This window comes from Arvicanthis niloticus, chromosome 18 (assembly GCF_011762505.2).
Source record: "Arvicanthis niloticus isolate mArvNil1 chromosome 18, mArvNil1.pat.X, whole genome shotgun sequence".
Lineage (NCBI taxonomy): Eukaryota > Metazoa > Chordata > Mammalia > Rodentia > Muridae > Arvicanthis > Arvicanthis niloticus.
In genome coordinates, this window is record NC_047675.1 from 20,661,626 (window position 1) to 20,675,679 (window position 14,054).

Below are 14,054 nucleotides of genomic sequence, written 5' to 3' on the forward strand. Positions count from 1 at the left end.
TAGAGTTATAAAAAGCAGAAAATTTGACTTATAAGGGGATAGGTTCCTCTGGGGGATACCAGGTTGCTGATTGGGAGCCATAAACTGGGAGTCAGGTCATCTTACCTCTGATTCTTCTAGCTATATAATCCTTACAACTGATTTGCTTTCTTTGAATTGCAGCAGTGTACACACAAGGAACAGAACTGTTGTACAAATGAGAATTCTTCCTTAATATGAAGACTTACAAGAATTATAAGAACCCATAATTCGGAAAACAAAGGACTTTACCTCTCTGGGGTCTCCAAGAAAATCAACAGCCCCAAATTTCTGTGGGGGAAAAAAGGCAGAGAAATTGAAGATGGGGGAAAAAACTTCATTGTACAAAAGCTGATCCCTTGAGCTTGGCCTCAGAGGTATTAGGTTGTCTCTCCTGATTCTTCCTTGGTCAAGAGAACCTAATACCTGGTCTGTGGTGGTTAGCTTTAATTGTCAACTTGGTACCATTCAGAACCACCTAGGAAGAGAGTCTCAGTGAAGGTAGCATCTACACTGTGGTGGGCTTGTCCATTGGTCCATTCTAATCAATTTAATTGGTGCAGAAAGATCCAGACTACTGAAGGGGGCATCATTTCTAGTCCTGTATAAGGGTACATAATTGGGCACAATAAGCAAGGGTGTATGTATCCAATCATTTCTCTCTGTCTCAACTGTTGGTACGATATTCTAGCTGCTTCAAGCTCCAACCCCTCTGATTTCCCTACAATGATTGACTATACCTAGGAATTGTGAGCTAAAACAAACAATTTCTCCCTAAAGTTGGCTTTTTTTGTTGTTGTTGATGTTGTTGAGATTATTTATCACAACTTTTTTAACTTAGTCAGGGTCCTTTGAAAATGGGCACAGGGATGATCATGATGATTCTGGGGTGGTGGCAGCAGAGAAACAGGCTTTGGGATCCATTCGGGGTCATTGGAACCTGGGTCAAGGTGGTGGTAGGGGGCATCCAGAGGTCAAGTGCAGGAGATAAGGCTACAGTTGGGATGGAACAGCAGAAAGCCTCTCCACCATTTTCCCCCTTCCCTCTGTCCTGCTTCATGAAAGGCATGATCTGGGGCATCATTTCTCTCAGAATAAGAAGCAGTTAAGGAAGATCTAAGATTCCAACCACATCTTACACTCCACTTCTCAGGTATAATCCACCTGGTCCCTTGTCTGATTTAATGTAGCATTAGATCTTCCCAGGACCTGTTTTGGCATCTAACCTTTCTTACAGTCTACTTCAACGTAAGTCAGAAATCTTGGTAAAACCATATTGGTCCAACTGAGTTTACACTAAACCTACTGCTTAAATAAAGGAAAAACTGTCTTCTAAGCAGATAGGATGTGACTTTGAAATGCTGGAAAAAAGATAACAGAAAATTGAATAATAGAGTTGGTAAATTCACAAGTATCTTCAGAGCATCTGGGTATAACCATGGTCTACTGCATCTTTTCAGAACATTCCAATTGCTTAGAGATTCTGGTATAATGCATATTTTTATTCTGCTCAGTGGACACCAAACAGGGTTCTCATCTGGACTCAGAAAACTGACACCACCAAGCTCACTGAAAATCATTGTAACCCATACTTTTCTTTGTTGTAAGGACTACAATGATTGCACCACAGCACTCTAGCTAACGGGGCTCATTTGCATGTGGGAAGCAATTCCTATAGTGCCTCCATTGTAAATTGTGCCATCATCCAAGAGTCAGTTGTGTGTATGTGCACACTCATGTGCATGAGTGCATGTGAATGCATGCTGTGACCGATAGATAATCATGAGCACACTTCTACAAGATCTTAAATATTGTAGAATATTCTTGGATCTTGGATTCTTTTCTCTCGGATTCCTCAAAGTGACTTGCTATTCCTGTGCAAGCCGAGTCCTCCTGTGCCACATGGATAGTAGCTGAAACAGTTGCCTATTTTCTGGGTATTAGAAAATAGCCCTGTCTTAATTCTTCTAACACCTTGATCTCCTTACATAAGCCTGACAAAGGAAACCCTATGCCCACAATGGCTCAGTTCATGGACAAGCAGAAACATCATAGTGCCAGAGAGCTTCCATGGGGTCCAAGGGAAACCTATAGACCACTGTTTTGAAGGTCTAAGTAAAAGTATGTAGATACAGGTTGGCTGGAGGATTAATGGATATTAGATAGATTAAAAATAAAAGAATTAAACATTTATTTATAGACACCATTTATCCAGGGAAGGCATCTCCCACAATGTGCTCTCCCACATCAATCATTAATCAACAGACTTCACAAACATGGCCATAGGGCAATCTAGTGGAGGCAATTTCACAACTGACATTCCCCCATCATAGGTGACTCTAGTCTGTGTCAAGATGAGAAAACTAAGCAACACAATATCCATTTCCCCATCCACCGACCATCGATCTATTCATCCTCATAATCAATTCTATTAATTATTTTTTCACTAATCCAGTAGAGATCTATCTAAAATGCTGTCTATAAATAAATAAATACACAGGGTGGGAAACTCGAGGTTAGGCGTACTTACCATTTTCAGTGAGACCTCCAAGAGCTCATCCTCTGTCTTCTGGCGCAGGCAGTGAACCATGGCAGCTGACGTGGTGGTTTTACAGCCAGCAACAGTAGCAATTTTCTGTAAAAGATCAGGGGTCAAGAGCATATCCTTTCCCTCCCTCCATGCAGAAAGTGGATCCTAGCACATACCTGATTTCTAAAAGCAACAGAGTATTAATGAATGCAATCTGAAGGAACAAGTGTAGAGAGTGGGTACCAGAGTGTAACCGCTATCACTACTCTACCAGAGGTGCAAGCTGGTTACTCAATATCTATGCCTCTGTTACCTTTCTTGATGAAATGGGCACAATGTCAATTTCCAGGACACGAAGGAGGTGAGGAATATTTTCAATGTAAAATGTCTCTTAAGAGGCTGTTGGAGATTCAAGGTTTAAAATCCATAATTTCACTGTCTAGTTTTAAGCCTCACCTCTAGTGTTTGCTGTGATGCTCATTATCTCCGAGTTTCACTTTCCATTACCCATATATGAGGTTGATGCTTATGTATGACATGCACAGGTGACCATGTCTCCCATATGCTTAAATGTGTGCAGCATGGCTAGATGACTAGATAGCATATTCAACATGAAACCTTTAATACATGTAGAATGTGCTTTAGATGTGGGTAATAAATCATCAGCCCACCGTATTAGTTCATTCTTATTTCAGATAGCCCTTGAGCACCTCAGCTAAATCTTGCAGCAAGATAGACTGCTAAAGATCCAAGGCATTAGACTAAAAGGTCCAGTAGCTGTTTGAGGGTAATGCCTACCTTAGCCAAGGGTCTGGCAGATTTCCCAAACAGGCAAGGATTAAAGATGACACTACTCTGAGAGATGGCCCTGTGGAAGAGATTCTTGGACAGTGGGCTCAACACCTGGCAAGGGAGAGAAGAAGAGTTTGCAGCCAAAGGTGTGATCCCAGACTCATTTGCTCTTTAAGGTTCTGTCCACCTGTCTTGCTGCTATATCATTCAACTGGGGCCCTGGAGTTCTGGGGACATAAAAGTATCCTGACCCAGGATCTCCAAGAGACCCTCAGCACAGTAAAGACAGAACCCCAAACAAAAACCAAACAAAAGAAAATGGTAAAAGCCTTTCTCGATAATTAAGCCACCAACAAGACAATATGGCAATTTTTAGTCATATATTCTGTTTCAGAACTATATTGATCAGAATTTATCCCAAGAAAAGTGATCATGAAGGCCCATAAAAAATAAGTGTCCTCTTGATATTCATAGTATTACAATCATATATACTTCAAGGTTCCAATGTGATTAAGTAATTAATGTTTTATTCTCACTGTGGAATTATATATATATATATATATATGTATATTATATATTAATATTATATTATATAATGTATTATATAATCAATATAATATAAATACATTTATATTATAATAAAATAATATAATAAATAATGTATATTAATTAATGTGATATAATATAATTAACATAATATATAATAGATAATATTAATATATAATATATTATATATATGCATAGTAATACTACAGAAGACTTCTTCCTATTTAACAAAACATTTTCTGTGTTGCTAAATAGCCCAAAATGGGCAAGAATTAGTTTTTTAGCTAAGGTTTACCTTAATCTTGTAACCTTTAAACCTCAGCTTTCCGAGTAACGGAACTATAAACACACAACATCACACAGCATCTTGTGGTTTATTTATCTTTTTCCTTTATCTCTACTTTTAAAAGTGTGAACATTTCCTTTGACAATCAAAATATGAACTTAGTGTGTTTAACAATGCAGTAATAGGGTTGATCCTCTGTTCACCTCTACAGGGGCTGGAGGGGTCCTAGAAGTCACCAGTGCTTTCTGTAGCTCACCTCAAAGCCCTCTAGTCCTATGTTATATCCCACCACATCAGACTCAAAGACTGCCACTTTCCTTCCTGGGCATGGAAAAACCATCCAATGACCTCTGCCTGTTCTGGGTGCTTGGGTCCCTTCATAGTGTAGATAACCCCAAGCACCAAACAATTATACTCATGGCCTCTCCCTTTCCTATTTGGAGTTTATCCCCAACACTTTGTAAGACAAATCATCCCTAATGTTAGTCTGATTAACAAAGATAAAGAGAATTCAAATAAGTCAGAAGTGGAGAAATGGCATAGTGCAGTCTACAACTAGTGTTTGTTATGGCCCATGACATAAAACTGAGCTCTGAGCTTCCGAGGAGCCAAGGAAAGTTTAATCTTTTGCCATTCACCATCTGATGCTGAGCAGTAAGTAGAGTCAGCCTGAATCCAGGTCATGAGAGCAAAAGTTCCAAAGCTGGACTGGTTTGGTCTCTAAGAGGTTCTATTGGCAGCCACATCTAGACTAGGCAAAGGGTTCTGGTATCAGGAACACTTACAAGAACAGAGACACTTTCACCTCCTGCTGACTCTCCGAAGATGGTCACAGATCCTGGGTTGCCCCCAAAGTTGGCAATGTTATCCTGGACCCAGCGTAGTGCAGCCACCTGGTCCAAGTGACCCCAGTTCCCCCGGCTGTGCTCGTCCTCTGTGCTGTAAGACAACAGTGGATAAAGGTAAAGATGCTATGGCTGCATCCTAAGACCTAGAAGGAGATTGGGTTCTCTGTAAGTTTTCTGAAATAAGGTGGGCTCCGCATCACTGATAAGAGTGTTCACCTGCTGCTCATCCCTACATCGGTGTTCTGCGAGGGCTTCTCTACTCATTGTCCAGGAACTGTGTAGTCAGGAGCCACCATAGCTACAACCAGGGTTTAAAATGTACAGCACCTCTGAGAATAAACACATGAAACCTCTGTCTATAGTTGGCTCTTGCTGTATACCACAGGCCAACAGATGGAAACAGAATCTAATGACAGTGGAAAGACAAAATTGGGTAAAAGAAGGCAGTAGCGAGGTTATGGAGAGGAACTTCAGATTGTATAACAAGGGAAGACATCATAGAGACACTGTTACTTACTTGAAACCCAAAGAAATCATGCATATGTATTGTGCTAGTTAGTTCTTATTGCCAACGTAACACAGTCTAGACTCACCTGGGAAGAGGGAAACTCGATTGATGGGTGCCCCAGATCAGATTGGCCTGTGGCTCTGTCTGTGGGATTATCATGATTGATGGGTGATGTAGGAGAGCCCAGCCCATGATGGATGACAACATCCCTACTTAGGTGAGTCTGGGCTACATAAGAAAGATAGGTGAGTATGAATCATGTAGAAAGCCAAGAGTCAGCATCCCTTCTGGTTTCTGCTTCAGTCTCAGATACATTTCCTGCTTTGACTTCCCTTGATGATATGCTGGGACCTGAAAGTATCAGCCAAATACATCCTGTCTTTCCCTAAGTTGCTTTTCATCAGAGTGTTTTGTCACAGCAACAGAAAACAAACCAGGTCATGTGTTTTGTGCAACTAAGGGAACACAATAGATACAAAGGCCACTGGAGGGGGAACAAGAGTATAAGTGTAGTAGGTATAAGACACCATCAGAATAAGTACTAAAGGCCTTAGCAAGGACACCTGTGTCTTTATAAATAACACAGAAGCATTGTATAGAGAAACAAAACGACTTAATCTATATTACCAAATGTTCTGGGCTCTGTAAAGGACAGTTATAGTACCCAAAAAGCAGGTTATAACTGGAGCTAGATATAATAATATCAGGTTTTACACATGGAGCTTTGATGGGGTTAAAATAAGGACTCATACTAATCGCCAGGGTTTACACATGGTTTACCCACTAATGGTTCATTGTGGGAGTCCTGATCTATGTTGTGTCAGCATTTGCCAGTAATAGGACCTGGGAAAGCTGTAGCCCAGGGGAAAGTTATTTGGTTCCCAAAGATGTAGCCATGGGATAGACCTAATGTAGTTCTCTCACATATATAATGTTTGTCTCTCACCTATGTAAGTTTTACAAAAAGGAGAGTGTCTCTTCCTACTCCTAGACATTCTGCCTTGCCAGGTGATCTACTTACATGTTCAGATCTACTTTTGTTTTAGCATCATGTCTTAACACACCTCAGAGCTCTCTCCAATGGCTCCTTGATGTAACCATAGTCTTGGACTTTAACATCTCAAACATAAGCTGAGCAAGTTTGAACTCTATATAATGTCATAGTCTCATGCTTTTGTTATAGTAACAGAAACTGACCTATTTCAAGACTGATGTGTAGAGAGGAATATTAATATATCACCTGAAAAATCCCCAGATACCCAGGCGATACTGAATGACCACTACAACCACATTTTCATGGACAGCAAGGGGCAGTCCATCATAGGTTGATGCTCCATCTATCACAAGTCCACCTCCGTGTATCCACACCATCACCTGGACAAGAACATAATCACACAGGTCAGTCATAGGTAACAGAATTCCAAAGACTGCAGACGTCATCTAGTTTGGTCACCTGCATCTGGACTTCAGCTCAAGGAGGACTTCACTCAAAATACACCACTGTCCAGAAAGGCTGTAATAGGTAATCACTCTTCTTTCCAACTCCCTTAGATCAGCCTTAACACCCACCACCCCAGTATTTCTCCTCATTTCCATCCTTCAGTGATGGTAAATTTAGAAAACCTCCATGGGGACGCCAAGGAGGTCTGTTCTCCCCCACAAGCCCATGACCTCATGCCTACACTGTTCAGGCAACTGGACATAAAAGCAAGAGGCAGCCCTTAAACTACAACTTCATCTCATACCACTGACACTTCAGTGGTAAATTGAACTTCTCTATTGGTAAGTGATTATTTGATGAGGAACACAGCAGCCTGATGGTACCCACTTCTACAGTGCTCCCTCAGCACACCTGACTCCTCCCATCCTGCTAAGTCCAGTTTGCTTCTATTCCCTCCAAGATGTCTTTACTACCTGGGTTAACATTATTTGAAGACCCACTGCATACCAACAACTGCTAAAACTTGAAGGTTAAAAAAAAACTTGCTCTGTGTGTGTGTGAACATATAGTGCAGAGAAGAAATGAGAGTTTACAAAATCCTATTTGTTTCAAAAAATCATGAGTACTGTGAACCAAGAAGTGCAATGAACCAAAGAAACAGACACTATATGGAATCGAGAATAATGCCCACTGCATCATGAAAGAAACAAAAACACTTGGCTACCTGGAATAAAATGTGGTAGTGGCTTGACTGGACCACATGGCTCCAGCATTGTTCACTGAGCTCCTGATCCCTGCATCCTACTGTCACAACACAATGAGTCAGTACTTAGGACAGGAGAGGAATTTAACCCCAGACCCTGTGGCTCTTCATTCTCTGTCCATAAATAGAAGGTCTTGTGCCTTTAGGCTCCCAGAATCCCTGCACCCTGGCCCACCCAAGCAGGTTCTATGCCACCTCCAGTAGCAACTAAGACAAGGTCATCTCATGAAAGCTGGAGACAAGGTCCGGTGAGGGTGAGCAATCACCCCTACCCTCAAACCCAAGCAGTTTGGAAGTCTAGGCTGATGATATCAAGGACCTTTAAGACAGGGAGGGTTGTGTGAGAGTGGCTTATAACATTGCATTCTCTAACCCAAAGTATGGCTGTGCTTGGGACACACTGAGTACACAAGAAATGGATGGAGAAATCAGAGTCTGAGTGAATGAACATTTGTTCCTGTCTTCCTGGGCCTTAGGAAGCAGGTGTGGGCTCTAACAGTAATCCCGAGTTCAAAATCTCTTCTCCCTACTCCTGTCCATGGAGACTGGCGGGTTTTGGCATTTGACTTGTTATACCCCAGAGATTGCCTCTTTCCCAAAGTCCCTTTCCAACCAAGGGCCTACAAATGGCAGTCTGCCCAGGCTCAGGCCTATGTTTACGTGAGAATGCTGATTCATTGCAGCATCAGCCTGTGCCAAAGGCAGTTGCTGATAGCAATGACCCACAATAAAATCCAGCACTATTGACAAAAGGCAAAAAAGAGTACCTCTAATTTCCCACACCCTCCTCCCCGATGAACTTTGTTTCAGGCCAATGAAAGTTATCACTATTACGTTGGGTAGAAAGGTGACATTCCAGCTACCTTTGCTACGCCTTATCAAAGAGCACAGGTTTAAATATTAAAAGACCCAGGCTATTGACCTGCCTACCCACTGTGTGTCCTAGCTTTCCTCACCAGAGCCTTAGTTTCTCCTTATGTAAACTATCACATAGACTGTATAATTTCTGAGTGTGAGCATGTCTCTCTCTCTCTCTCTCTCTCTCTCTCTCTCTCTCTCTCTCTCTCTCTCTCTGTGTGTGTGTGTGTGTGTGTGTGTGTGTGTGTGTGTGTGTGTGTTTTCAGAGTAAGTTTGTTGAAATTATGTCTTAGCTGCTCTGGAATCAGGTTGTCAATCCAGTAACTGAAACTTGAGGCTACTGTCAGTGTTAGTATAAAAGAGTTTGGAAGGTTAAAATTTGTTTCTCAGATTCAGGGCAGCCTCCACCAAAACTCTAATGCTCTGGGACAAACAGGCAGAAAAAGACTGCTTATCTGGTGGTTAACAGGCCTTGGACCCATACTTAAGTCCTGGATTATAAAGGCCCTGCCCCCAGCTGCCTTTGTCCCTTTCCTGCGGCACACAGAATACAGATGCTGGTACCCACAAGTCTAGCCCAGTGGTCTCCATACTTACAGGCAACCTGCTGTTCTTTGTTAAGTCGGCAGGAGTATAAATATTCAGGTAGAGACAGTCCTCAGAAAACTTGTGAGGAATGATCTTCTTTCTGTTAGTGAAGAGCTCAGCAATTGTCTGTGCTGCCTCTGGGTTTTGGTAGCACCTGGAAAAGAGAGAGAACACCTGAGTTTCCACCAGATGGAAGCTGGACATGCTGTCAGTAGCTCAACCTTTGTATCAGCTTTGAGCGTGGTAATGGAGCTGATATCAGTGTGTAAGGGGGTCTGCGTGTTTCCTCGTGGAAACTTTGAATTCTCTAATGCCTTCTAACTCTGCAGAGGGAGAAGGGCTTGGTGCCTTTCTCCTTCCCAGATTCTTTGGTTACCCTAAGCCCAGGAAAGAAGAACTCAAATGCTGGCCTGTCCTTCAACATAGCATCCCCTGCATAGCCAGGACAGATGTTATGTCCAAGCCTCTGCTGGGCTTTTTAGAGTGGGCTACAGACTGATGTACTCCATCAGAACACGTTCTTATCCTTGAGATATTTTTATCAGCCAATGAACAACTTCTAACAACAAACACATACACCGCACAGGTCAGGAATCGTGTTTTATAAGCAAGCTTAGGAAAATTACATTTTAATTCTGCTTCAACCACTGATAAGCTAGGTCACTTTGGGTAAATTATTTTCTTCTAATAATTTACCTAAATTATTAGGCTGGGACCTGGGACTCCAAATGCCAGGCCTGCTAAGATTCTACCATTCCCACAGCCTGGAATCACTGATGACTGCCCTGATGGGAGAACTTAAGGGTTCAATGCAGAGAGGAACAGGGGGCAATTATTGAGTCCTTCGAGTGTTCAAGCATTTACTTTTAATGAACAAAAGTCATTTAAGGCCCACATCAACCCCAGACATCTATTATCACCTCCATTTTATAGAATAAAAAACTGAGGCACAGATATTAGACAATTGCCCCAAGGACTGTCAGTATGGTGACATAAATAAGAATGACCTCCATAGGTTTATGCATTTGGATACTTGGTACCCACTTGGTGAAACTGTTTGGAGGTGTGGCCTTGCTGGAGGAGGTATGTCTCTGGGGGTAGGCTTGAGGGTTCAACAGTGCATGCCATTCCAAGTTAGCTCCCCTACCTCTGCTCTATGGTTCTTTTTTTTTTTTTTTTTAAGATGTGGGCTCTCAGGTACTGTTCAAGCACCATGCTTTCTAGAGTGCTACCATGCCCCTTGAAATGATGTCCATGGACTCATCCTCTAAAACTGTAAGTCCCCATTCAACTCTTTCTTCTATAATTGCCTTGATCAAGGTGTCTACACAGCAATAAAAAGGCACCTAAAACAGTCATGAAGTTGGTGTTCAATTTATAAGAACAAGGTTTCCAAACAAGGGCCCATTGGCTTACAAAGGAGGGTAGGAAGTGGTGTTCTTCACGAAGTTCCAGGGTTCTGCAGGCTGTGGTGGAGCAAACCTCAGGGATCCGAGAGGGGGCTTGGCAAAGGGGACTCCCAGAAAGACAGCCACAGGCTGTTCAAATCCTTCTAAGCTGATGTACTTCCCCAGGACTTTGCCATGAACAGTGTTCACCACAGGTGGTGAGGAGGGATATCCTGTTTGACAAGAGAAAATGAGGATGGAACAGGACAGAAAGGTCAGTGCACTTGATCTCTTGCTTTCTTGATCCCTCTGTCCTCTCGCCCCTTCCCCCTTCCCTTCCCCCTCTCTCCATGTGCTCATGGCCAGCCTCTACTTCTCTCCTCTCTCTCTCTCCTGTCTCTCTCTGCCTCTACTACCCTCCTGGGCCCCCTCCCCATGCCCTGAATAAATTCTATTCTATACTAAAAAAAAAAAAAAAAAAAGAAGAAGAAAGAAAGAAAGAAAGAAAGAAAGAAAGAAAGAAAGAAAGAAAGAAAGATCAGTGCAGGATTCTAGGTAAGCTTTGTCATTGGTAGGCATATGAGCTTAACTAAGTTACCTCAACCCTCTAGGCCATGGCTTTTTTCATATAAAATGAAGGAAATTTTCTTCCTATATTAGAAGGATGGTGGAAGGAGAAAATTGGAATTGGATGTATAAAATCATCCAGTCAAAGTAGTTGGGAAGAAAGCCCATTGGGAATGAACAAAACCTTTGCTTTCCCTCTTAGACACCGCTAGAGACACTTATGTACATCCCAGTGCTGAGCGGTGTGCTGGATGAGACAATGACCAACATTGGCCCTATTCTTGGGAGGCTGACCTCATGAGAAGGACAGCAGACACACTTCATTCAGGTAATAAAGAGGTTCTGACTTGGGAGAAGGATAAAAAGAAGATACAGAAATTAGAAGAAATGAGGCCTTCTGGTTGGTGTCATCATTGAGAACATCAGAACAGAGAAGGAAGATGAAAAGTTTGGGAATACATGAAGAAGAAGCATTGAGCACAGAGAACTAGAGACAGAACAATGCAGGGCATTTCTGGGAACAGAAAATGGCATGTGAATACTACAAGGTCAGTCCAAGGGTAGAGAATAATAATCCTGCGTCATTGGGTATGTGTAAGAAAGGACACTGAATCCTTGCCCAAGGAGCTTTATGTAGTGGGCAAATTAACACAATAAATAGCTATAGGATCATGAAGGTTCTAGAATAGTCGTGTCATAACTTTAAACATGATCATCCAGAGGAAGAGAATTGGGCACCGAGCCTTTGCATAACCACTGGCTCTGCTCCGTTCTTGTTCTACAGAGTCTTTCCCTCATCTCCCCAGTTTCTCATTTGTTCTCTTTCTGCCTGCTGTGGATCTCTAACTTAAGATACTTTTATTGTGATGTTTTTCCTTCAAGGTCAATGATTTAACAATGCCATACACCCATCATAATTTTGAGAGTGTCTGTTATCAAGAGTAGCCGATAATGCTATAAACTATGTTATAAAAACATATCCATGCATTGGTTTACTAAGGGAAAAACACCAAGCTTGTTCACTTTGATTTTAGATCACCAGACCCAATGAGATATTTTTCCTGAGAAACAAAGATGTTGAAATGTGTATAGGTAACAGAATTGGTATTTTGTGTGACTTCCAAGGATCTATGCTAGAATAGACTCTTCTATAATTAGAGGAAAGAGTTATGCAAAAATCTGGAGATGTATGTGAGAAACTTTAAAAGGTTGGCTTGATGCTTGACTATATGCAAGGCTTGAAGAGAAAGAGGATAGAAAAGCATGTGACTGTTGCTAGCAAAATTTAAGACAGGTACAGCTGGAGGATCTCTGAGCAGGAAGATGCCACTTGACATAAGAATTCCAATTCTGGAAGGAGGTCAGTGATGGATTAAGTAGAGTTCACTAGCTGAGCTCGAGGGCACACATGATGGACTTATATATTGTAGGGAGCAGGGTGACGCACAGAGACTGCTGGAATTGGGTGAGAGCACCTACCAGGGTGGTGGCAGATGAAAGACCAAGGGAAAGGGAGGTGGGGGGGTGGCAAGAGTCCAGAAGAAAAGGAGAAGTCAGACAGAAATAGGTATGGCCTATGTAATTTCATGAGTATTTTCTACCCAGATGAAGTGGGAAGAAATTAGATTACGCTGGATAGAGCGTTGGACTTATGGGATGGGAATATAAATAAGAATAAACCTGCTGCTCAAATAATATCGAGTGTGCACAAGTATTGATCACCCACTGAATGCTAGGCCTACATACCAAAGCTCCTTTAAAAAAAAAAAAAAAGGCCTTGCTAAGAAGGAGTTATCAAGGTCACAATAAAGATGAAGAAACAGGAATTTCAAGCAGACTGGAAGATAATCTTTGTGAAGGCAGTCAGCAGTATAGACATGTTCCTATCCAAATTTGAACCCTATCTCCCTCTGCCTCCCACTTTCTTCCTCCCCTCTCCCACTTTCTCATGGTGTCACGCAGCCAAACAGAAGGAAAGTCTAGAAATTTCAACAAGTGCTTGCCATGGCCCTCAACAGGCAAGCACTGCTATAGATTCTGGTGCTAGAAATAGAGTGAGATATGATTTCAGGAGACCTTGAGTAAGTCCTTTCCCTTGGAAGCCTCAGTCTTCTTCCTTGGAGTAGCACAAATGGGTGCCAAGAGTCCCAGGTTGTGCCCCTGTACTGACCACAGATTTTTCTTTATTATATCTGCTTTGACCACTGAGGCACTGGGCTCAACTGTCACCCGTAGGGTCCAACAATTCCAGAACCAAATACCAGCCAGCTACTTTATCTGGGGTTTCTAGTCTGTGCTGCCACTGACCTGTCTTGATCACCCAGAATTATGTATTATTAAACTAGACCCAGCCCCTAAATCCTCAAATCCCCTGAAATTATCCCAACTGGCCAAGGCTACACCACGTTCTCCTGCCCCCTCTCTTCTTTTGAGGGTAAACCATAACAGAGACCCTTGACATCAGCAACCTTTCTGCCTCGGCCTTCTAAATAACCAGTGCATCTCCCTCTGCCCTACTTCACTGATGTGTCCCGCCCCTTTTCAGGAAATTCTCAGTAAGAAATCATCTTTCCAGTGGGCAACAGCTCTTGGATAATTCTACATGTCAAACTTTCTGTGAATATATTCTACTTTAAATCACTCCCTTTTTATATGTCCCCTAGACCAGCCAGAATTCAGAGTGTTACAGAGGACATTATTCATTTTGCACTGGACTGCAACCCAATGGGGAAGAAACAGGCACTGCAAAGTTAAATTCCTCACTCAAGGACATAAAACTACAAAGCACCCAGCTTAGAGTTACTCGTGTATTCTGTCCCTGTCTGAAGGGCAAACATCTCTAAGAAATAGGATCCGTTTTTAATTTCCCTGAATGCATCTGCATTCACCAAGGCCCAGGACAAAGAATTTCAAATGTGTAC

General features: G+C 42.2%; 1 protein-coding gene across 2 annotated transcripts in view; it reads right to left on the minus strand.

Annotated features, from left to right (window-relative positions):
- The window catches only part of LOC117723035 (liver carboxylesterase 1), a 37,904-nt gene that overhangs the window by 23,679 nt on the left and 171 nt on the right, over nt 1-14,054 (minus strand). The window contains exons 2-8 of one of the 2 annotated variants that reach the window (XM_034522397.2): nt 10,595-10,799; nt 9,188-9,332; nt 6,769-6,902; nt 4,958-5,111; nt 3,347-3,451; nt 2,549-2,653; nt 271-309 (exon numbers count right to left, since the gene is read on the minus strand). In XM_034522397.2, the coding sequence (XP_034378288.1) occupies nt 271-309; nt 2,549-2,653; nt 3,347-3,451; nt 4,958-5,111; nt 6,769-6,902; nt 9,188-9,332; nt 10,595-10,799 (887 nt within the window). The remainder of the gene's footprint in view (nt 1-270; nt 310-2,548; nt 2,654-3,346; nt 3,452-4,957; nt 5,112-6,768; nt 6,903-9,187; nt 9,333-10,594; nt 10,800-14,054) is intronic. The other variant, XM_076915624.1, reaches the window with a different exon arrangement.